Raw genomic sequence first — 26,035 nt, forward strand, 5'->3', positions numbered from 1 at the left:
AAAACTATGAAATAACACATATGGAATGATGTAGTAACCCCCCCAAAAAAAGTGTTAAATCAAAATATATTTTATATTTGAGAAACTTCAAAGTAGCCACCCTTGGACTCGATGACGGCCTTGCACACTTTTCGAATTATCTCAAACAGTTTCATTAGGTAGTCACCTGAAATGCACTTGAATTAACATAACATATTTACAATGACAGCCTAGGAACTAGTTAACAGCCTAGTTAACTGCCTTGTTCAGGGGCACAACGGATTTTTACCTTGTCAGCTCGGGATTCGATCCACCAACCTTTCGGTTGCTGGCCCAACGCTCGAACTACTAGGCTACCTATCGGGTGGTATACAGAAGATAGCCCTATTTGGTAAAATACCAAGTCCATATTATGGCAAGAACAGCTCAAATAAGCAAAGAGAAACAACATTCCATCATTACTTTAAAGAGATGAAGGTCAGTCAATCCAGAAGATTTCAAGAACTTTGAAGGTTTCCTCAAGTGCAGTTGCAAAAACCATCAAGCGCTATGATGAAAGTGGCTCTCATGAAGACCCAGTTACCTCTGCTGCAGAGGATAAGTTCATTAGAGTTACCAGCCTCAGAAATCAGCAATTAACTGCACCTCAGATTGCAGCCCAAATTCTTCATAGAGTTCAAGTAAAAGACACATCAACATCAACTGTTCAGGGGAGACTGTGTGAAATCAGGCCATCATGGTCGAATTTCTGCAAAGAAACCACTACTAAAGGACACCAATAATAAGAAGAGACTTGCTTGGGCCAAGAAACACAAGCAATGGACATTAGACAGGTGGAAATCTGTCCTTTGGTCTGATGAGTCCAAATTTTGGTTCCAACCGCCGTGTCTTTGTGAGACGCAGAGTTGGTGAACGGATGATCTCTGCTACACTCGCAATAACATCTGCTAACCATGTGTATGTGAACAATAACATTTTATTTTATTTGTGTGGTTCCCACCGTGAAGCATTGGGGAGAAGGTGTGATGTTGTGGGGGTGCTTTGCTGGTGACACTTATCTAGAATTCAAAGCACACTTAACCAGCATGGCTACCACAGCATTCTGCAGCGATGCAGCATCCCATCTGGTTTGCACTTAGTGGGACTATCATTTGTTTTTTGTTTACAAGCAAATGTCAAGTTGGAGTGATGCATGCACATCCTTACACCAAAGCTCTAGCACGGTAGCTAACTGATGTCAGGACCTTGATAAACTTAGCAGTGAGTTAGTGATGACCATGAGAACACGCAAGTCTGATGGCTATGTTCAACAGGTATATTATTCTTCAGGCTTTATCGAGCTCTATTTGTGATATTGCACCTTGCTAATTTGCTCGGTAATCCATCCTCCGATGACATCGGTGATGTATGTAGACAACAACCATCAGATAACCATCTGACTACGTGTTTGTTAACTTGCGCGAGCTGCATTTGAAGTCAGAGGATTCTGTATCCACTCCCATGAATGTAAACTAAACCCTTTCTGATTCGAAACGGCGAGTGCAATTTTTTGATGATGCGGCCAGGAAATGGGTCTAAATAAACAAGACATGCACTTGATCCCAGAGGATATTAAAACATAAATTGGACTGACTTGTTGGTCACAAAGCCAAGAGAAAACCAGAACAATATTTGTTGCATTGTAATAAATCACTCTGATTCCAAAGTGGTCCTCACCTGTGGCTCACGCGCTCAGTAACGTACAGGTCCCCGCAGAAGCCCAAGAGTTTAGGGGTATGCTCCTTCTCCTGCAGAGCCACCATCAGCAAGAACTCGTTAATCTGGAGGAGAGCCCACACAGACTTGGCCTCGGCCAGGGACACCTTGCCGTCCTTGTTGACGTCAGCCAGGGTGATGACACGCCCTACCAAGGTGGTGAGAGAGGGCTGCTCCCCTAGGTTAGACTGCAGGGAGGATGGAGAGAAGAAAATATGAAGTGAGTAAATGTTTACAGGTGACAGTAAAATTTCAAACCTTGCATAGCTTATGTTATACTTTCCGTCAACTACACAAGGGGGGTAAGTATCAGCCAGTTAAGACTAGAAAACAAGTTTAAATATACACTGCATGTACAAAAATTACAAACACCTTCCTAATATTGAGTTGCACCCCGTTTTGCCCTCAGAACAGCCTCAATTCATCGGGGCATGGACTCTACAAGGTGTCGAAAGCGTTCCACAAGGATGCTGGCCCATGTAGACTGCAATGCTTCCCACAGTTGTGTCAAGTTGGCTGGATATCTTTTGGGTGGTGAACCATTCTTGATACACACGGGAGACTTTTGAGTGTGAAAAACCCAGCAGCATTGCAGTTCTTGACACAAAACGGTGCGCCTGGCACCTACTACCATACCCCGTTCAAAGGCACTTAAATATTTTGTCTTTCCCATTCACTCTCTGAATGACACATGTACAATCCTTGTCTCAACACATATACAATCCTTGTCTCAACTGTCTCAAAGCTTAAAAATCATTGAACCGGTCTCCTCCCCTTCATCTACACTGACTGAAGTGGATTAAACAAGTGACATCAATAAAGGGTTCAGAGCTTTCACCTGGCCAGTCTGTCATAGAAAGAGCAGGTGTTCCTAATGTTTTATACACTCATTGTATATAATGCTATGTAAAGAGAGAAACTAAACATGTCACTTTTGAGTTCATATAGTCATACACACTATAATAAAAACAAGACTGTGGCATGATTGAAATGTGCTGGATTTCTTACATGTGACTTCCATTAGATAATTGGCAGGGGGTGACACTAATATGATTCGATCTCACTACAGTTGAGTGGAGCCATTGTGCTGAAAATGACTGCTATTTCAGCACCTTGTCTTGCGCTATATTTGACACAGGGCTTTAACCCCTAGCTTCTTGCTCTCTCTCACTTCCCCCTACCGCCTCCTTCCATCACGCACACTCCATGGGAGAATATCAATTGCATACTCGTGTCCTCTTTCCTCGCCTCCTTCTCAAAACCCATTGGACGAGAAAGCCAGAGGTCCCTACCCTCTGACATTCTCCTCCAATGGGGTTTGAGAATGAGGTGAGAAGAGAGGACATGAGTATGCAATTGAGATTCTCCCCCTACGTCTACTGCCTCCTTCCATCGCACACTAACCCCTCCTCCCTCTTTTCTCTTTCTTTTCCAATCTCTCTCTCTGGGGAGCCAGCAGCATTCTGACAGCACACACACTAGTAACAAGGTCACTCTGCCCTGCCTTTGTTCATTTCCAGCACCAGCTACATGAAGCCTGTCTACAGAGGAACCGTCCCTCAGAGAGACTCAGCGTCACAGTGATTATCAGTTACCATGTTATGTTAGCTTCCGACTCAATATACTGTATCAACATGCCCTAATTTCCCTCCGCCACAAGGTCAAACTAATTTCCAATTATGGTCCTCACCTCACTTTTCTATTATAGCAATGCGTAAATACAGTAAAAAAAAATAATCTGTAAAATTCCTCATAATACTACAAGTAGCATTATTTTGTGTGATAGTACTGTATTGAAATGTGCCTGTCTAATACTTCCTGTACTGCCTGACCAAAAAACACCAGTTCTGTTGTGGAAAGTTATATCTAATCAAATTGTGAGGACTGAGATGAAGGGAAATGAGCAACCAGACCTTCAGAAAGCTGTGCAGCATCTCTCTGAACTCGTCCATGGAGGTCCCACGGGTGGGCTTGTCATACAGGGTCATTTCCTGTCTCAGTACAGAGTCAGGAGCACCGTCTCCCTTCAGAGGCTCCTCCAGACCACACTTAATGACCACAGGCCTCTCCTTCCACACACCACTGTACACCTACAAACACAGATTTTTTTTCTTCATTTTTAAATGTAATCTTTATTTAACCAGGCAAGTCAGTTACACATCCGAGGGGTGTCCTCGGATGGGGCCACAGTGTCTCCTGACCCCCTCCTGTCTCAGCCTCCAGTATTTATGCTGCAGTAGTTTATGTGTCGGGGGGCTGGGGTCAGTTTGTTATATCTGGAGTACTTCTCCTGTCCTATTCGGTGTCCTGTGTGAATCTAAGTGTGCGTTCTCTAATTCTCTCCTTCTCTCTTTCTTTCTCTCTCTCGGAGGACCTGAGCCCTAGGACCATGCCCCAGGACTACCTGACATGATGACTCCTTGCTGTCCCCAGTCCACCTGGCCATGCTGCTGCTCCAGTTTCAACTTCCACCTGACTGTGCTGCTGCTCTAGTTTCAACTGTTCTGCCTTATTATTATTCGACCATGCTGGTCATTTATGAACATTTGAACATCTTGGCCATGTTCTGTTATAATCTCCACCCGGCACAGCCAGAAGAGGACTGGCCACCCCACATAGCCTGGTTCCTCTCTAGGTTTCTTCCTAGGTATTGGCCTTTCTAGGGAGTTTTTCCTAGCCACCGTGCTTCTACACCTGCATTGCTTGCTGTTTGGGGTTTTAGGCTGGGTTTCTGTACAGCACTTTGAGATATCAGCTGATGTACGAAGGGCTATATAAATAAATTTGATTTGATTTGAGTTAATGAATAAATTCTTATTTTCAATTACGGCCTAGGGGTTAACTGCCTTGTTCAGGGGCAGAACGAGATTTTTACCCTGTCAGCTTGGGGAATCAATCTGGCAACCTTTCGGTTACAAGTCCAACGCGTTAACCACTAGGCTACCTGCCGCCCCAGATAGACAGTCATTAGGTAGAGTAGGTAGTGTGTGTGGTTTTGTCAAGTGGTATGCGTGCATGTGTATGTTTACTGAAATATACTCCAGCTACCTTTACATCAGCTGTCAAGTCTGGCGAGCAAGATTAGCCGGTGTAAGGTGGTTGTACCTTGTGAGATGTGGTTGGCAGCTGGTAGGGCTGTGTGTGCATATTACCTGGTGTGTGTGTGTGTGTGTGTGTTACCTACCTGATGTGTGGAGGAGGTGGACATGCATCGCTGCAGGGTCAGAGTCCTTTCCTCACATAAGGCCTTGCAGGACGACCCTGAGACAATGCCGCTTCTGTAGTGGTCACACTGGCACAGACAGACATGAAACCAGAAATACATTAATCAACAGGAAGAGGACCCAAGGATCCTACAATCTTGTGCTCATATGTACTATGGCCCAAATCCCAACCGCATGCAAATCATGTATACTGTAGATGTCAAATAGGAATTTCAAGATTCCCACATGGATGTAAAGTCAGGATTTTTTTATTTTCACCCCGTGAGATTCTCTGTTCTAGTGAGTTATGGATGGGTTAGCTGTGCTTCCATGGGGCAGAAGCCAGCGTGCTTTTGTGATTCTGAATGGCCTGATTGCTAATGACAATTGGGGGAATTGTAAGTGGCTCGTTTCAGCTCATTTCTTCTTGTTCTTGATACCATATCTATTTACTATTTACCAAGGCTGTTTATCTGTATTTTTTGCAGCTGTCCATTTACCACCACAAACTGATGCAGGCACTAAGACCACACTCAATGAGCTGTATAGGGCCATAAGCAAACAAGAAAATGCTCATCCAGAGGCGGCGCGCCCAGCGCCCGGCGATTTTAATGAAGGGAAACTGAAATCTATTTTACCAACATGTCACCTGTGCAACTAAAAAGGGATAAAAACTCTAGATCACCTTTACTCCACAGACAGAGACGCATACAGAGGGCCATAACTCTATCCTCCTGATTCCAGCTTACAAGCAAAAACTCAAAACAGGAAGTACCAGTGACGCGCTCAATACGGAAGTGGTCCAATGAAGTGGACGCTGAGCTACAGGACTGGGATATGTTCAGGGATTAATCCGATGGCATTGAGGAGTTCACATCAGTTACCGGCTTCATTAATAAGTGCATCGACGATGTTGTGACCATACGTACAGTGGCTTGCGAAAGTATCCACCACCTCTGGCATTTTTCCTATTTTGTTGCCTTACACCCTGGAATTAAAATTGATTTACCCAACATGCAACATATTTTTTACAAGAAATAAGACAAGAAAAAACTCAACTTCAAGTTGGTTGGGTTCCGCTGGTGTACAGCAATCTTTAAGTCATACCACAGATGCTCAATTGGATTGAGGTCTGACCTTTGACTAGGCCATTCCAAGACTTTTAAAATGTTTCCCCTTAAAGCACTCAAGGGTTGCTTCATCAGTATGCTGGGTCATTGTCCTGCTAGAAGGTGAACCTCCGTCCCAGTCTCAAATCTCTGAAAGACTGAAACATATTTCCCTCAAGAATTTCCCTGTATTTAGCTTCATCCATCATTCCTTCAATTATGACCCGTTTCCATGTCCTTGCCGATGAAAAACATCCCCACAGCTGTGGGGATGATCGTCTCAGGGTGATGAGAAGTGTTGGGTTTGCACCAGACATAGCGTTTTCCTTGATGGCCAAAAAGCTCAATTCGAGTCCCATCTGACCAGAGTACATTCTTCCATATGTTTGAGGAGTCTCCCACAGGCGAACACCAAACATGTTTGCTTCTTTTTTTCTGGCCACTCTTCTGTAAAGCCCAGCTCTGTGGAGTGTACGGCTTAAAGTGGACAGATACTCCAATCTCCACTGTGGAGCTTTGCAGATCCTTCAGGGTTATCTTTGGTCTCTTTGTTGACTCTCTGAGTAATGCCCTCCTTGACTGGTCCGTGAGTTTTGGTGGGCAGCCCTCTTGGCAGGTTTGTTGTGGTGCCATATATTTTTTTATAACCCAGCCCTGATCTGTACTTCTCCACAACTTTGTCCCTGACCTGTTTGGAGAGCTCCTTGGTCTTCATAGTGCCATTTGCTTGGTGGTGCCTCTTGCTTAGTGGTGTTGCAGACTCTGTTGCCTTTCAGAACAAGTGTATATAGACACAGATCATGTGACAGATCATGTGACACTTAAAGTCCACTTGTGTGCAATCTAATTAATTGTGACTTCTAAAGATAATTGGTTGCACCAGATCTTATTTAGGGGCTTCATAGCAAAGGGGGTGAATACATATGCACGCACCACTTTTCCATTAAAGTTGTCATTTTTTAAACATTTTTAAACAAGTCATGTTTTTCCCACTTACTTGGGGTCCAACATGTACACTGCGGCATACATGGGCTTCAGGCAGAAGTCTTCATGCTTTTTGATGCATTTCAGAACTGCAGTTTCCTCTGCTTGGAGCAACAGTGAAGTGGGCAGGGCAGTACCGATTTCTTCTCTTTCATCTGTAAGCAGAGTCTGAACATCAGACCTATATCCATCCTGCCCTGCCTATCTAAGGTCTTTGAAAGCCAAGTCAACAAACAGGTCACTGACCATCTCGAATCCCACCGTACCTTCTCCGCTGTGCAATCTGGTTTCCGAGCCGGTCATGGGTGCACCTCAGCCACACTCAAGGTACTCAACGATATCATAACCGCCATCGATAAAAGACAGTACTGTGCAGCCGTCTTCATCGACCTTGCCAAGGCTTTCGACTCTGTCAATCACCATATTCTTATCGGCAGACTCAGGAGCCTCGGTTTTTCGGATGACTGCCTTGCCTGGTTCACCAATTACTTTGCAGACAGAGTTCAGTGCGTCAAATCGGAGGGCATGCTGTCTGGTCCTCTGGCAGTCTCTATGGGGGTGCCACAGGGTTCAATTCTCGGGCCGACTCTTTTCTCTGTGTATATCAATGATGTTGCTCTTGCTGCGGGCAATTCCCTGATCCACCTCTACGCAGACGACACCATTCTATATACTTTCGGCCCGTCTTTGGACACTGTGCTATCTAACCTCCAAACAAGCTTCAATGCCATACAACACCCCTTCCGTGGCCTCCAACTGCTCTTAAACGCTAGTAAAACCAAATGCATGCTTTTCAACCGGTCGCTGCCTGCACCCGCATGCCCGACTAGCATCACCACCCTGGATGGTTCCGACCTAGAATATGTGGACGTCTATAAGTACCTAGGTGTCTGGCTAGACTGCAAACTCTCCTTCCAGACTCATATCAAACATCTCCAATCGAAAATCAAATCAAGAGTCGGCTTTCTATTCCGCAACAAAGCCTCCTTCACTCACGCCGCCAAGCTTACCCTAGTAAAACTGACTATCCTACCGATCCTCGACTTCGGCGATGTCATCTACAAAATGGCTTCCAACACCCTACTCAGCAAACTGGATGCAGTTTATCACAGTGCCATCCGTTTTGTCACTAAAGCACCTTATACCACCCACCACTGCGACTTGTATGCTCTAGTCGGCTGGCCCTCGCTACATATTCGTCGCCAGACCCACTGGCTCCAGGTCATCTACAAGTCCATGCTAGGTAAAGCTCCGACTTATCTCAGCTCACTGGTCACGATGGCAACACCCATCCGTAGCACGCGCTCCAGCAGGTGTATCTCACTGATCATCCCTAAAGCCAACACCTCATTTGGCCGCCTTTCGTTCCAGTACTCTGCTGCCTGTGACTGGAACGAATTGCAAAAAAAAAAATCGCTGAAGTTGGAGACTTATCTCCCTCACCAACTTCAAACATCAGCTATCTGAGCAGCTAACCGATCGCTGCAGCTGTACATAGTCTATTGGTAAATAGCCCACCCTTTTTCACCTACCTCATCCCCATACTGTTTTTATTTATTTACTTTTCTGCTCTTTTGCACACCAATATCTCTACCTGTACATGACCATCTGATCATTCATCACTCCAGTGTTAATCTGCAAAATTGTAATTATTTGCCTACCTCCTCATGCCTTTTGCACACATTGTATATAGACTCCCCCTTTGTTTTCTACTGTGTTATTGACTTGTTAATTGTTTACTCCATGTGTAACTCTTTGTTGTCTGCTCACACTGCTATGCTTTATCTTGGCCAGGTCGCAGTTGCAAATGAGAACTTGTTCTCAGCTAGCCTACCTGGTTAAATAAAGGTGAAATAAAATTAAAAAATAAAAAGACAGGATGGCATTGTCTCCATCAATCCATGCAATGGCTACAGGTTTCAGGAGTTTCAGGCTGCTTACCACTCTCTCCCAAAATGCATCAGGAGGATCCTCTTGATGGGGCTGTCCATATTGGCAGACTGTGATCTAGCCATATCTTGGAGAGACTCCTTCCCTCCAGGATACTGTCAAACATGATGACAACACCACCCCAATGGGTGTTGCTGGGCAGCTTCAATGTGGTGCTCTTATTCTTCTCACTTTGCTTGGTGAGGTAGATTGCTGCTATAACTTGACGACGCTTCACATACCCAACCATATCCTTGGCTCTCTTGTAGAGTGTATCTATTGTTTTCAGTACCATGATGTCCCTGAGCAGCAGATTCAATGCATGTGATGTGAGGGTAGGACTCCTCCACTTTAGACCAAGCAGCCTTTATGTTCACAGCATTGTCTGTCACCAGTGCAAATACCTTCTGTGGTTCAAGGTCATTGACGACTGCCTTCAGCTCATCTGCAATGTAGACCAGTGTGTCTGTCCGTTGTGTCTGTGCTCTTGTAGAATACTGGTTGAGGGTGGAGATGGAGTTAATTATTCCTTGCCAACGAACATTTTGACCACCCATCAGAGATTATTGCAATAGTCTGCTTTCTCGATGATTTGCTTGACCTTCACTTGAATTCTGTTGAACTCTGCATCCAGCAAATTAGTAGATAAATGTCATGTCTGGTTGGAGGGGTGTATGCTGGGTGAAGAACATTCAGAAATCTCTTCCAATATACATTGCCTGTGAGCATCAGAGGTGAACCAGTTGCATACACAGCTCGAGCAAGACATTTATCAGCATTTCTGACTACGGTCCTCCATTGAGTCAAATAAACTTCTAATTCCAGGAGAACCATGAGCTGTTGCTATCGATAAGGTGTCTGATTAATCATTTTCACCTCATAATAGAGGTAGAAGGACTTTTGTCAGACTGCTTGTTGTGAGCTCTGAGGGAATTTATGCACTTGGCCAGATGATTCTGCACCTTTGTTGCATTCTTCACATATGATTTGGCACAGTATTTGCAAATGTACACAGCTTTTCCTTCTACATTAGCTGCAGTAAAAAATCTCCACACATCAGATAGTTCCTGTGACATTTTCCTGTAAAGATTAGAAGAAGAAAAAAGAAATACAATTCCATGTACAGATAAATAGTTAGATTAAAAACTCATTTGTAAGAAATGTTTTAAAATGAAACATGTATGGAAACAGGTGAACTAACACTCAGTTAGCAGGCTCAAGCAAGTTAAATCCCACATGGTAGCAAAAACTAACTTGCAGAAATTGTTAACATGTTAGAAATGATTTAAAACACACTTTGCTGTAGGCTACTATTTACTAGTTAACAAAAAACAAACAGTGCAGTAGTGTGGGTTCAATAGCATCTCATTAGTGTGCAAGATCTTGAGAATCAGCTGTACATATGATGGAAGAGTGCAGTGCACATGTGATGGAAGAATGCACTGTGCATGCAGAGGGTTGCAATTCCATTGAATTGGGGATAGTTTAACCAAAATATGCCACAAGACCTAGAATTGCCTTGTGTGTCTCACAAAAAAAGGTTCACAGTTATACGCTAACTATTTTGATGATTCAAGACCAATTCCCCAAATTCCCAGGCTTAAAACTTCCCATGGAAAATGTCCAGATATTTACCGGAACCTTTCTGACCCTTTCCAACCCTAACCACAGCATAACATAGCTGTGGGGTGTGAGATAATCTTGTTTGGGAAACATCCAGGCACCCTGCCAGCCTGGAGCTAACTCCACTGTTCTAAGAGCTAGCTCCAGTAAAAGGAGATCCACCCAAACAGCATGAATCATACCAAACAAAAAGAAAGACTAAAGACCATAGGCTGTGACCTCCTCCACTGTATGGTGGTTGCTATGGTAATATGACTTCATTTTGCACACTTTGGACTGCGAGCAAACCAATGAAAGGACTTTTTAAAAGTATTTGTTTATCTTCCTTTTTTGGAGGGGGGGGGGTAATGTGCAGTATTTCTGCAGACCCAGCTACTGTAGTTGTCCTTAATGTCGCAGTAATGTGCAGATTACCCTGGGAGTACGCAAAAGATTGCCAACACTCTTACACACACACTGAATCCCAAATTACCCCCTTATCCTCGGCCCTCGCCTCCGCCATATGCACAAGTGTCCACAAAGCTAAGGGAGTGAAAATTAGGGAGGGTGTAGGGGATACTTAGACCCTCCAATAACAACTCAGACCGAGCCAGCAAATCTGCCGGCTCCAGAACAAAATGGAATCCCAGCACTGTGTTATTTTTGAGTTTGCGCAATTTCACACAAAATAAATGGGAGAAGCGTGCCTAATTACGTGCACTTGTTTGTCAGATTGAGACTTCACATATGTAAAACATGAAACACCTCCCAAATTAAAATGTTACTGTGGTTTATATCTTGTAAAATGACAAGGGGATTTGTTCATTAGAATGTCATGTTATATTTTTTGAAAGTGGAATATGAATTGCATCATTCAAGTCAAGTAGCCCAACCGGCCGAACAATGGCGCCATTATTCCTTCTATGTTGTTTGTCATCTGCATCTAACCGGAATGTATGCAGCCAGCTATACACGTGTGCCTTGCTGACAGGCTCGTACATAAAACATCTTGCATTCAGGCTGCAAGGGCGTCAATTTCCTCCTTGACTAGCTTTATTGGCAAGCCACCGAACAAAAAAAACATGTGTACTGTCTTAATGAAAATAGAAATCCACCACCATGCTAAAGTGGCTAATGCTACTTCCCGATGTTGCACACGGGGTTGAGCCAGGGGTAAACAATAAGACTGCTGCAACCGGATTGGTTGAACATCAGGAAGTACCATTAGCCACTCTAGCATTTTGGTGGAAAATTGTGCTTTTATGAAGACCGTATGCTTATTTTTCCTTATTTCAAAAAATGCCCGCTTGCCATATTCGCGGAGGATGTTTTATGTACAAGACGGTATTTGATAGCTGGCAAATTAAGCTTATTCATCACACCCAAACTGGCCCTTTTAATTTATAGGATTCACATAATATTCAACAAATATAGTACCCAGGTGAGAAAGGAACTTAACCCTAATTGCTCCAGTAAGTCGCTCTGCAGAAGAGCATCTGCTTAATGATTAAAATGTAAATGTACTTACAACTGCTGTAGCCTAATGGTTTGCTTGTTCACCAGGGATGGTCTAACTAATCCAGATATTTTTTAAGGGAATAAACCACACAGAGTGGCCGATTCCTTGACACAGATTAAACCTAAGAGAAGGACAAACTGATTTGCTTTCACAGAGGACTGGCTTGAATGAGGATGACCCCAACTTATTTTCATCATGAGAACAATTCTATTGGTTTTCTGCTCAATGTTGGGTAGAGGTATCCATTTAATAAAACACAAGAGACCAGCAAAGTGGAAAAGGACGTGGCAATAGCAGAAACAGCGGCATATAGTGAGCAAAACCTAGTACTTCCACACTAATATAATGGTAAATAATGCATGTGACTTCAATGGCTAATTTCTCTGAACAGCGAAAAAACAACATATTCACAGGGAATACATTAAAGGATGAAGGAGAAATACTCCTTGCCACTGCACCACACTACTTTGTGTAACGTTCCCTTGTGTAAACTTCGATCTAATATCATTTGGGGTGGGATTAGAGTGGGGTATGGAGGGTCCGTGGTTGGCTTTTGAGCATTTTATTCGATTCCGCATGTCTTAATCATTGATAGGAAGAATTATGTTCCAAATCGGATGTCAGGTACTATATTTATTGAAGATTATATGAACCTTATAAATTAAAATGGCCAATTTGAGTGCAATTAGATTTATTTAGCACAGATCAAATTACATTGCAACAAAATACTGTTAGAATACCGTCAGAATACTAATGTCAATATTTCTAACTACAGAAACAAACTCAGCACAATCTGAGATGGTGGGGGTCGAAAACTTTTTTGTGCTTTGAGGCAGAACAATCCTCCTTCCCTTCCTCTCATCTCTCCTTGTTTCTTCTCTCAGACACTGTTTTCAATGTCTTGTATGTCCCGAGAGAGCCGGCCTTCCTCTCGCAGCACAAAGAAGAGTTGGGCACAACCAGTGCTGCCGTATTCATCAAAATACAAAGATCGAGAAACCAAAACAGGACCACCTCAGGCTGTCCATTAATCTTCACACTTAGTCTCTTTTTCTCTCATGATCCTTTACTACTTCAATGTGTGCGCTGACAGCTGAGCAACAAACACAAGCACTCCCATCCACTTCTGAGAGCCTTCAGAAAGAATTCACACTCCTTGACTTTCCATAATTCGTTGTATTACAGAGTGATTTTTTGGGGGTCACTGGCCGACACAATACCCCATATAACAAAGTGGAATTATGTTTACCAAAGATTTTTTTTATATGAAAAATGAAATGCTAAAATGTCTTGAGTCAATAAGTATTCAACCCCTTTGTTATGGCCTAAATAAGTCATTATTTGCTTAAAAATGACATGTTGCATGGAATCACTGTGTGCAATAAGTGTTTAACATGATTTTTGAACAACTCTCATCTCTGTACCCCACACATACTGTACAAATACACACATCTGTAATTATCTGATTCAACCACAAAGACCAGGGAGGTTTTCCAATGCCTCATACAAAAGGGCACCTATTGGTAGATAGGTAAAATAAAATTTAAAAAAGCAGACATTGAATATCCATTTGAGCATAGTGAAGTAATTAATGGATGGTGTATCAATACACCCAGTCACTACCACAATACAGGCGTCCTTCCAAACTCAGTTGTCGGAGTGGAAGGAAACCACTTAGGGATTTCACGATGAGGCCCATGGTGACTTTAAAACAGTTTGAGTTTAATTAATGGCTGTGATAGGAGAAAACTGAGAATGGATCAACAACCTTTTTGGTACTCCACAATACTAACCTAATTGGCAGAATGAAAAGGAAGCATGTACAGAATAAAAATATTCCAAAACATGGATCATGTTTGCAACAAGGCACTAAAGTAATACAACAAAAAAATGTGGCAAAGCATTTAACTTTTTGTCCTGAATACAAAGTGTTATGTTTGGGGTAAATCCAATACATTACTGAGTACCACTCTTGATATTTTCAAGCATAGTGGTGGCTGCATCATGCTACGAGTATACTTGTAATCGTTAAAGACTGGGGAGTTTTTCAGGATAAAAAAATAAAACGGAATGGAGCTAAGCACAGGCAAAATCCTAGAGGCAAACCTGGTTCAGTCTGCTTTCCACCAGACACTGGGAGATGAATTCCCCTTTCAGCAGGACAATCACCTAAAGCACAAGGCCAAAAATACACTGGAGTTGCTTACCAAGAAGACAGTGAAGTGGCCTAGTTACAGTTTTGACTTCAATTTGCTTGAAAAATCTATGGCGACCTGAAAATGGTTGTCTAGAAATGATCAACAAACAATTTGACAGAGCTTGAAGAATTTTGAAAAGAATAAAATGGGCAAATGTTGCACAATCCAGGTGTGAAAAGCTCTTACCCAGAAAGACTCACAGCTGTAATCACTGTCAAAAGGTGCTTCTAAAAACACGTTTTTACTTTGTCATTGTGGGGTATTGTGTGTAGATGTGTGATTTTTTTTGTTGTTGATTTAATCCAATTTGAATTCAGGCTGTAAAAACAAAATGTGGAATAAATCAAGGGGTATGAATACTTTCTGAAGGCACTGTAATATTTGGTTATTTCTCATCACTGATTATCACAGGGAACAATGAAGCTAGAGGAGAGTCACTTCTCTTGTGGCCGGGCTATCAGACAAGCCAGAGATACCAGCTACCTCTGAAATGGCATCCTAATCCCTATTTAGTGCACAACATTTGACCAGAGGGAATAGGATGCCATTTCAGACACAGTCACTCTGTTACATCACTGATTTCTCATCCAGTGTTAATTACTCTTGTCAGGCATTCTGTTAATTACTTTTAACTGGTCCCCATTTGCTACAATATTATAAAAGGAACGATCTTTCCCTCAGCAGCTACTGACACATACAATACAGATTCCCTTTTCCTCTTTAATGCTTTCCATCTGACAGTTTCCGTCGCCATATAAAGGGTGGATGCACCTGTGAATAATCAAAGGTGTGTGTGTGTGTGGACAGTGTTGGGGAGTAACGGATTACAAGAAAACGAATCAGTTACCAGCTAAAATATTGTAATCAGATTACATATACTTAAAAAATGTGATGATTACTTTAAATTCAGAAAGGATGTTTGAGCAAAAATTAATTTGACATCTTTAGGTTTTGTCAATGACATGAAAAAAGGCACAAATTTAAGTTTGTTCTTCCTGAGCGAGTCTGACCACAAAGAGACCACTATGATGACACACCAAATGCGATTCATGGATTGCGGGAAAATAACAGGAATATGCTTTTGTAGGCTACAGGTCCAAGCTACGTCTTCCAATGTTGCGACTGCTGTCAGTATCCAAAGTGAATAACTGCTTGGAAGTAAGGACAACAGCAATGGTACGTAGCCTACGGGCAATACTGATGTAAATGATTATTGATATCTAGGCTACATAGTGCCTTATGGACTGTGGTTGTTGTGGATGGCTGTTGACAAATGTATGTGTACTTTACAAATGACGATTGAATTGAAGAAGTTCAAGCTGCCTATCAATCATTGTTTTGGCAACCAGGGGTGTATTAATTACAGAAACCGTTTATCGTTTAAGTGTTCCCTTTATTTTTTTGAGCAGTGTATATACAGAAAAAAAACGAGGAAAACAATATTTACAAGGGAAAGGACGGCTAGACAAAACACAAGTACGACTGCTACGCCATCTTGGAACTCTGCACTATGTACAATCACTGTGGGGATGAAGTCATCGATGCACTTATTGATGAAGCCAGTGACTGATGTGGTGTACTCCTCAATGCCATCGGAAGAATCCCAGAACATATTTTAGTTTGTGCTAGCGAAACAGTCCTGTAACTTAGCATCACCGTCATCTGACCACTTTATTGACTAAGTCACTGGTGCTTCCTGCTTCCTTTTTTGCTTGTAAGCAGGAATCAGGAGGATAGAATTATGATCAGATTTGCCAAATGATTGGCGATGGAGCGCTTTGTACGTGTATCTGTGTGGGGAGTAAAGGTAGATGCACATTTAACATGCTGGTAGAAATGAGGTAAAACGGATTTAAGATTCCCTGCATTAAAGTCCCCGGCCACTAGGAGCACAGCCTTTGGATGAGCGTTTTCCTGTTTGCTTATGGACGTTTACAGCTCATTGAGTGCGGTGTTCGTGCCAGCATCGGTTTGTGGTGGTAAATAGATAGCTGCGAAAAAAATAAATGAACTACAAAAATATAAATGAACTATCTTGGTAACTGGTGTGGTCTACAGGTTATCATGAGATTGTCTACCTCAGGTGAGCAAAACCACGAGACTTCCTTACAATTAGATTTCGTGCAACAGCTGTTTCTAAATACACACAGTCCACCACCCCTTGTCTTCCCGGAGAATGCTGTTCTGTCTTTCCGATGCAGCATAAACCCCGCCAGCTGTATGTTATTCATGTCGTCGTTCAGCCACGACTTGGTGAAACATAAGATATTACAGTTTAATGTCCCGTTGGTAGGATATTCGTGATCGTAGTTCGTCTATTTTGTTATCCAATGATTGTATGTTGGCTAATAGGACTGATGGTAGAGGCAGATTACACACTCGCTGTCGGGTCCTTACAAGGAAATTGCTCAATTGCACTGTCTCTTAAGGACAAGACTTGTCAACCTGCTTAAGATGCATTAGAAGTAGAGGTCGACCGGTTATGATTTTTCAACGCCGATACATTGGAGGACCATAAAAGCTGATACGGATTAAATCGGCCGATTTTTATTTATTTGTAATAATGACAATTACAACAATACTGAATGAACACTTATTTTAATATAATACATCAATAAAATCTATTTAGCCTCAAGTAAATAATGAAACATGTTCAATTTTGTTTAAATAATGCAAAAACAAAGTGTTGGAGAAGAAAGTAAAAGTGCAATATGTTCCATGTAAAATATGTGCCATGTAAGAAAGCTAACGTTTCAGTTCCTTGCTCAGAACATGAGAACATATGAAAGCTGGTGGTTCCTTTTAACATGAGTCTTCAATATTCCCAGGTAAGACGTTTTAGGTTGTAGTTATAGGAATTATAAGACTTTCCCTCTATACCATTTGTATTTCATTAACCTTTGACTATTGGATGTTCTTATAGGCACTTTAGTATTGCCAGTAACATTAGAGCTTCCGTCCCTCTCCTCGCTCCTCCCTGGACTCGAACCAGCAACACAACGACAATTAGCGCGCGTTAACTAGCTAGCCATTTCACTTCGGTTACACGAGCCTCATCTCGGGAGTTGATAGGCTTGAAGTCATAAACAGCGCAATGCTTGATACACAACGAGCTGCTGGAAAAACGCACGAAAATGCTGTTTGAATGAATGTTTACGTGCCTGCTTCTGCCTACCACCGCTCAGTCAGATTATATGCAACGCAGGACACGCTAGATAATATCTAGTAATAACTACACATGGTTGATGATAACTAGTGATTATGATAAGTTTAATGCTAGCTAGCAACTTACCTTGGCTTACTGCATTTGCGTAACAGGCAGTCTCCGAGCTGACAAGGTGAAAATCTGTCCTTCTGCCCCTGAACAAGGCAGTTAACCCACTGTTCCTAGTCCGTCATTGAAAATAACAATGTGTTCTTAACTGACTTGCCTAGTTAAATAAAGATTAAATAAAAGGTGTAAAAATGTAATAATAAATAGGCAAATCGGCACCCAAAAATACAGATTTCTGATTGTTATGAAATCGGTCCTAATTAAAATCGGCCATTCCGATTAAAAATCGGTCGACCTCTAATTAGCAGAAGACTAAAATTGGTATTACCAATTTAATGACATCTATTGCAGGATACATCAATGTTAGAGGTTACATAACTGGCCATAAATGGATGTTTACCAGGTTCCCACTGAGCACCTGTGACAGACGTGACAGAGTCTGGAGATGCCGTGGAGAACGTTTTGCTGCCTGCAACATCCTCCAGCATGACCGGTTTGGCGGTGGGTCAGTCATGGTGTGGGGTGGCATTTCTTTGGGGGGCCGCACAGCCCTCCATGTGCTCGCCAGAGGTAGCCGGACTGCCATTAGGTACAGAGATGAGATCCCCAGACCCCTTGGGAGACCATATGCTGGTGCGGTTGGCCTTGGGTTCCTCCTAATGCAAGACAATGCTAGACCTCATGTGGCTGGAGTGCGTCAGCAGTTCCTGCAAGAGGAATGCATTGATGCTATGGACTGGCCCGCCCATTCCCCAGACCTGAATCCAATTGAGCACATCTGGGACATCATGTCTCGCTCCATCCACCAACGCCACGTTGCACCACAGACTGTCCAGGACTTGGCGGATGCTTTAGTCCAGGTCTGGGAGGAGATCCCTCAGGAGACCATCCGCCACCTCATCAGGAGCATGCCCAGGCGTTGTAGGGAGGTCATACAGGCACGTGGAGGCCACACACACTACTGAGCCTCATTTTGACTTGTTTTAAGGACATTACATCAAAGTTGGATCAGCCTGTAGTGTAGTTTTCGACATGAATTTTGAGTGTGACTCCAAATCCAGACCTCCATGGGTTGATCAATTTGATTTCCATTGATAATTTGTGTGATTTTGTTGTCAGCACATTCAACTATGTAAAGAAAAACATATTTAATGACAATATTTCATTCACTCAGATCTAGGATGTGTTATTTTAGTGTTCCCTTTATTTTTTTGAGCAGTGTATTTTAATCTCACTTTCCATCTACGGACTGAACATACTCTCCTGCAACCCACCTCACACAATGTGGTACAGATCTGCTATTTTTATACTTTAGAACTGGAACCCCCATCAGAAGCTAGCCAGCTAACTAGCTAGTAGTCAGCTAGCCACTGCTAGCGGTCTTCAACGTGAACTCGGACACCAGCCAGCCTCAGCCCAGTCAATACCTCCCAGTCTGCACAGCGAGATATCAACCCAGAGCATATTGGACTCCTTTTTTTCTACCACATCTCCGGACTCCTATCGCAAGCTCTGAACCTACACCGGACCATCGCAGCTAGCTGCAATCCGAGTGGCTACTCCTCGCTAACATCTTTGTCCTGAAGCAAGCACCAATTAGCCTTGAGCTAGCCTCGAGCTAGGCCCATCTCCAGCTTGCTGAAGAGGTCCACAAGCTAATTATTTTGCTTAATTGGCCTGGACCCTTCACTGCCGAAACGGAGCCACACCGATCCATCGGACGTAATCGTCCGAGGAGGTTTCAACAGGCTCTTACGTTGCGACGTCACCAAAGGCCGATCAGCTATTCCCGGCCCGCTAGCTGTCTGAATCGCTGTGTCTCCAGCGCGCCTAGCGTAGTAGCGACTACTGAATCGGCTCTCTGACTCACCCATTGCTACTCACTAGACCCTATGATCACTCGGCTACACACGCCTCTTCCTAATGTCAATATGCCTTGTCTATTGCTGTTTTGGTTAGTGATTGTCTTATTTGCTGAGATAAACCTTTTGTCCCACGCCCCACACATGCAGTGAACTCACCTGGCTTAACTGGTGCCTCAAGAGACAAAACCTCTCATCGTCACTCAATGCCAAGGTTAACCTCCACTGTAGTCACATCCTACCATACCCTTGTCTGTACTTTAGGCCTTGAATCTATTCTTCCACGCCTAGAAATAGTCTCCTTTTACTCTCTGTTCCGAACGCACAAGACGACCAGTTCTTATAGCCTTTAGCCGTACCCTTATCCTACTCCTCCTCAAGTGATGTAGAGGTTAACCCAGGCCCTGCAGCCCCCAGCACCAGTCCCATTTCCCAGGCGCTCTAATTTTTTTACTTCTATAACCGTAAAAGCCTTGGATTCATGCATGTTAACATCAGAAGCTGCTTTAGCACACTCCGCCTACCCTGATGTCCTTGTCGTGTCTGAATCCTGGCTTAGGAAGGCCACAAAAAATCCTGAAATTTCCATCCAACTACAACATTTTCTGACAAGATAGAACTGCTAAAGGGGGCGGAGTTGCAATCTACTGCAGAGATAGCCTGCAGAGTTCTGTCATACTAACCCGGTCTGTGCCCAAACATTTCGAGCTTCTACTGTTAAAAATCCACCTTTCCAGAAACAAGTCTCTCACCGTTGCCGCTTGTTATAGACCCCGCTCAGCCCCCGGCTGTGCCCTGGACAGCATATGTGAATTGATCACCCACCATCAATCTTCAGAGTTCGTACTGTTAGGTGACCTAAACTGGGACATGCTTAACACCCCAGCTGTCCTACAATCTAAGCTAGATGCCCCCAATCTCACAAATTATCAAGGAACCTACCAGGTACAACCCTAAATCCGTAACCATGGGCACGCTCTTAGATATAATCCTGACCAACTTGCCCTCTAAATACACCTCTGCTGTCTTCAACCAGGATCTCAGCGATCACTGCCTGCGTCCGTAATGGGTCCATGGTCAAACGACCACCCCCATCACTGTCAAACGCTCCCGAAAACACTTCAGCGAGCAGGCATTTCTAATCGACCTGGCCCGGGTATCCTGGAAAGATATTGACCTCACCCCGTCAGTAGAGGATGCCGTGTTGATGTTTAAAAGTGCTTTCCTCACCATCTTAAATAAGCATGCCCAATTCAAAAAAATGTAGAACTAAGAACAGATATAGCCTTGGTTCACCCCAGACGTGACTGCCCTTGACCAGCACAAAAAGATCCTTTGGCGTTCTGCATTAGCATCGAATAGCCACCACGATATGCAAGTTTTCAGGGAAGTCAGGAACCAATATACAAAGTCAGTTCGGAAAGCTAAGTCTAGCTTTCAAACAGAAATTTGCATCCTGTAGCACTAATTCCAAAAGGTTTTGGGACACTAAAGTCCATGGAGAATAAGAGCACCTCCTCCCAGCTGCCCACTGCACTGAGGCTAGGAAACACAGTCACCACCGATAAATCTACGATAATCAATCATTTCAATAAGCATTTTTCTGCGGCTGCTCATGTTTTCCACCTGGCTACCCCTACCCGGCCAACAGCTCAACACCCCCTGCAGCAACTTGCCCAAGCCCCCCTCCCCACCACCCAAATCCAGACAGCTGATGTTAAGACAGCGCTGCAAAATCTGGATCCCTACAAATCAGCTGGGCTAGACAATCTGGACCCTTTCTAAAATTATCCTCCGAAATTGTTGCCATCCCTATTACTAGCCTGTTCAACCTCTTCCATATCGTCCGAGATACCCAAAGATTGGAAAGCTGCTGCGGTCATCCCTCTCTTCAAAGGGGGAGACACTCTAGACCTAAACTGTTATAGACCTATAACCATCCTGCCCTGCCTTTCTAAAATCTTTGAAAGCCAAGTTAACAAACAGATCACCAACCATTTTGAATCCCACCGTACCTTCTCCGCTATTCAATCTGGTTTCCGAGCGGGTCATGGGTGCACCTCAGCAACGCTCAAGGTCCTAAACAATATCATAACTGCCATCGATAAAAGACAGTACTGTGCAGCAGTCTTCATCGACGTGTCCAAGGCTTTCGACTCTGTCAATCACTGCATTCTTATCGGCAGAGGTCAGTGTGTCAAATTGGAGGGTCTGTTGTCCAGACCTCTGGCAGTCTCTATGGGGGTGCCACAGGGTTCAATTCTTGGGCTGACTCTTTTCTCTATATATCAATGATGTCGCTCCTGCTGCTGGTGATTGTCTGATCCACCTCGATGCAGATGACACCATTCTGTATACTTCTGGCCCTTCTTTGGACACTGTTAACTCCAAATGAGCTTAAATGCCACACAACACTCCTTTCGTGGCCTCCAACTGCTTTTAAATTCTAGTAAATCTAAAATGCATGCTCTTCAACCAATTGCTGCCCGCAACCACCCGCCCAGCGACACGACTCTGGATGGTTCCAACTTAGAATATGTGGACAACTACAAATACCTAGGTGTCTGATTAGACTGTAAACTCTCCTTTCAGACTCACATTAAGCATCTCCAATCCTCGTAAAACTGAGTATTCTATCGATCCTTAACTTTGGCGATGTCATTTACAAAATAGCCTCCAACACTCTCGTTGGCTGGCCCTTGCTACATATTTGTCGCTAAACCCACTGGCTCCAGGTCATCTATAAGTCGTTGCTAGGTAAAGCCCCGCATTATCTCAGCTCACTGGTCACCATAGCAACACCGAACCGTAGCACGCACTCCAGCAGGTATATTTCACTGGTCATCCCCAAAGCCAACACTTCCTTTGGCCAACCTTTCATTCCAGTTCTCTGCTGCCAATGAAGCTGGAGTCTTACATCTCCCTCTCTAACTGTAAGCATCAGCTGTCAGAGCAGCTTACCGATCACTGTACCTGTACACAGCCAATCTGTAAATAGCACACCCAACTACCTCATCCCCAGATTGTTAGTCATCTTCTTGCTCCTTTGCCACACTATATCTCTTCTTGCACATTATCATCTGCATATCTTTCACCACAGTGTTAATGCTAAATTGTAATTATTTTGCCTCTATGGCACATTTATTGCCTTACCTACCTAATGTTCTACATTTGCACACACTGTACATAGATTTTTTTATTGTGTTATTGACTGTACATTTGTTTATGTGTAACTCTGTGTTGTTTGTGTCACGCTTTATCTTGGCCAGGTTGCAGTTGTAAATGAGAACTTGTTCTCAACTGGCCTACCTGGTTAAATAAAATAAAAATAATAATAAATAAATAAAAACATACCACAAACAGGGGCCATGGATTACAGGCAACATTTGCACTAAAGAGTAGTGCTGCCGCTTTCAAGGAGCGGGACTCTAACCCAGACGCCTATAATAAATTCCGCTATGCCCTCTGATGAACCATCAAACAGGAAAAGCATCAATACAGGACTATGATTGAATCGTACTACACCGGCTCCGACGCTCTTCGGGTGTGGCAGGGCTTGCTAAATATTATAGACTACAAAGGGAAGCATAGCCATGAGCTGCCCAGTTACACGAGCCTACCAGACGAGCTAAATTATTTTAGCTCGAGGCAAGCAACACACGCATGCATGAGAGCATCAGCTGTTCCAGACGACTTTGTGATCACGTTCTCCGTAGCCGATGGGAGTAAGACTACTTATATTGTAAAAATGTAAGGTTATGTTAGGCATTAGGGTTAGCAGCGTGGTTAGGGTTAGGTTTAAAATCAGATTTTATAACTTTGTTGCTCTGTCAGATACTAACCTGCGCCTCTTTCGGGGAAAGTAGTCTAAAAGTAACAGAAGGTAATCCAAAAGTTACATTACTGATTCCAATTTTGGCCAGGTAACTATTAACTGTAATGGATTACATTTAGAAAGTAAGCTATCCATTCTTGTGAGCACACTCATACTTACAATGACCATGTGGCAGACATGTCCTCGGCAGAGCTCGGAGTAGGAGGCATACTGCATGTAGAGGACCCAGCTGGCCACCAGGATACCCAACCAGGCCAGCAGCAGGTACTTCACCTTTAACACCGGGAGACGACTCTACATGGGAGAGAGGAAGAGACCATGGTCATTCAGCAGATGCTTTTATCCAAGGCAATTTACAGAAGTGTCAGCATTGTATGTGGCCCACGCGGGAATCAACTTATTGCCAGCAGCATGCTCTAACTTACAGAGCCATTGGCACCTGTATTTACTGTTATCTGTTGTGCCGTGCCAGAGTGGGATATTAACAAAGTACACATTAAGTTTAACAGATTCCCTGTTGTTGAACCATCTCATGTGCAAAGAAATCTGCAGCCACCCAAGCCATAGACTGTTCTCCCTGCTTCCGCAAGGCAAGCGGTGTATCAAGTCTGACACCGACAGGCTCCTTAACATTTTCTACCCCAAGCCATAAGACTGTTAAATAACTAACAAAATGGCTACACAGACTGAGTTTACCCTATTTTTTTTGCACTGTTTTTATGCACACTGACAAAGCCCTACACACTCACTCCAACATAATATGCACATACATTAATAATGGCTCTACACACACGCACTCACATAGAATCATCCTGCTACTCTGTTTATCATGTATCCTGATGGCTCGTCACCTTACACACACACAGTAAATAGGTTACTGAAACTGACTGCCCCTGTATATACTATGCTTACTTACATTCTCATGTTCCTTATTTGATATTTTTATTTCTCGTGTTTTTGTTCTACCTTGTTATTTTTAGTATTACAGTGTTAAAGTTTAGAGCTTTCAAGAAAGGCATTTCACTGCATGTGACATTAAAAACGTGAAACTAGCCTTGCCATTCCTGGCACCATTCTTTTACTCCTCAAACAGCTTGATTGTCATATGAATATGACATATGAACAATAACTTTTGATACATAATTGAAGTAGGCCTATGTGCAGCCATATGCTCTGGGGGTAGTAACTTGTCTCGATTTTCATGCAACTTGCCAAGCCATTATTCAGTTTCTGCGCCATTGACCGCAGCCAAAAACGGAGGCTATATCACTCAAATCTTTCCACATTGATATTCAATATCACCTCATTGTCCACAAGCCAAATAACCTGTTTTCACCTTTGTTCAGCCAAAATAAAATTCACACACTGGTTTATGATGTTATTGGGCCTACCTAATTATACAGAGAGAGCTCTTAAATTGGTGATTATCTGTTGGCCTAAGGCACAAAAATACAGCCAACTCATAGGTACTGGTCCCACCTGCAGCCCCTTCGACAGAGGGCAAAACAGCACCAGGTGCACGAGTCTCCGTAAACCTCTGTGCATCATGAGCGATTAGGAGACGCGCTCGGGCTGGAATGGAAAATCGCTGAACCGTATTCCCGTCGAGTCACATCCTTGAGACCAGCATTTCCCGTCTGAGCACAATAAACTGACATCACTCTTTCAACCCCATAGCATTCAGTATTGTGCGCATTTGTCGTGCGATATTTGCATGAAGGGCAAATATCTTTTGAGAAAATTAAAAACTAAATCGTAAACAGTCCAGAGCGACGGCGAGGAGTCAGGTCAGCGAGACAGAGGACATCCTTTCATAATCCTATTTAACAAGAACGCCATTATTTTTGCAGAAAATAAAAACCGATCCAAAGCGTTCACCCGTCCTTGGGGAAAAATACGAAGTGCAGCGATATTTCGTTCAGATCATGCAGAATGACATTCTGGCCACACGTTCAGCTGCCGAGGCGCCATCGATTAGGACAGCAGAAAAATCCTGTCCCGATCCTCTAATTCAACAAATAATGTATAACGTTAGATAACCTGTTTTCCAAATATAGTAGCTTTCTTATATGCTACACCTTCCGACTCCACCGACCAAACCTCGTCCGTTACAGCGCTGTTGTAGCGATTCATGTGAGCGCTATTTTAAAAGGGGAAGTTACAAATCTCATCTGGCTTCGCAGTTTTTAGACCGCCGGTATAAATAGACGCACCCCCCCCCCCCCCCCCTTTTATATGAGGAGAAGAGAAAAATCATTTAAAATCACAACTGAATTCAATATGCCCAAAACTGATAGATGCATAAGCAACGGAAATATCTGGGCTCTTGTCCAAAACCATACAATTATATTGTATTTAACTAGGCAAGTCAGTTAAGAACAAATTCCTATTTACAATGCCGGCCTAGGAACAGTTGGTTAAGTGCCTTGTTCAGGGGCAGAACGACAGATTTTTACCTTGTCAGCTCAGGGATTTGATTTGGCAACCTTTCGGTTACTGGCACAATGCTCTAACCACTAGGCTACCTGCAGCCACACTAGTATGCCTAAATATAAATCAGCCATTTACTTCCTGTGAGGTTTCTTCCAATCATATCACTGCAACTATTTACATCAGATTACTGCACCTAATGATTTTATAAAAACTATACAATGTTGACTGTAAATAATGACAGTGAAAGACAATCATAATGAATCAATGCTGTGTTTCAATGCTGTTGAAACTGCTGTTTTTTATTTTATTTTTCTAGTTTTTTAACTAGGCAAGTCAGTTAAGAACAAAATCTT

At 43.2% G+C, this 26,035-nt stretch overlaps 1 protein-coding gene across 3 annotated transcripts in view; it reads right to left on the reverse strand.

The window, feature by feature from the left end:
• The window catches only part of LOC109874416 (divergent protein kinase domain 1B), a 29,896-nt gene extending 4,080 nt beyond the window's left edge, over positions 1-25,816 (reverse strand). The window contains exons 1-6 of one of the 3 annotated variants that reach the window (XM_031808958.1): positions 24,729-25,422; positions 23,409-23,543; positions 23,257-23,281; positions 4,919-5,026; positions 3,648-3,824; positions 1,696-1,922 (exon numbers count right to left, since the gene is read on the reverse strand). In XM_031808958.1, coding sequence (XP_031664818.1) covers positions 1,696-1,922; positions 3,648-3,824; positions 4,919-5,026; positions 23,257-23,281; positions 23,409-23,458 — 587 coding nt within the window. In that variant the 5' untranslated portion in view covers positions 23,459-23,543; positions 24,729-25,422. Of the gene's footprint in view, positions 1-1,695; positions 1,923-3,647; positions 3,825-4,918; positions 5,027-23,256; positions 23,282-23,408; positions 23,544-24,728; positions 25,449-25,705 lie in introns of those variants that run through there. The other 2 variants (XM_031808959.1, XM_020466303.2) reach the window with 2 other exon arrangements.
• Positions 25,817-26,035: the final 219 nt, after the last annotated feature.

Source organism: Oncorhynchus kisutch, linkage group LG29 (genome assembly GCF_002021735.2).
Source record: "Oncorhynchus kisutch isolate 150728-3 linkage group LG29, Okis_V2, whole genome shotgun sequence".
NCBI lineage: Eukaryota > Metazoa > Chordata > Actinopteri > Salmoniformes > Salmonidae > Oncorhynchus > Oncorhynchus kisutch.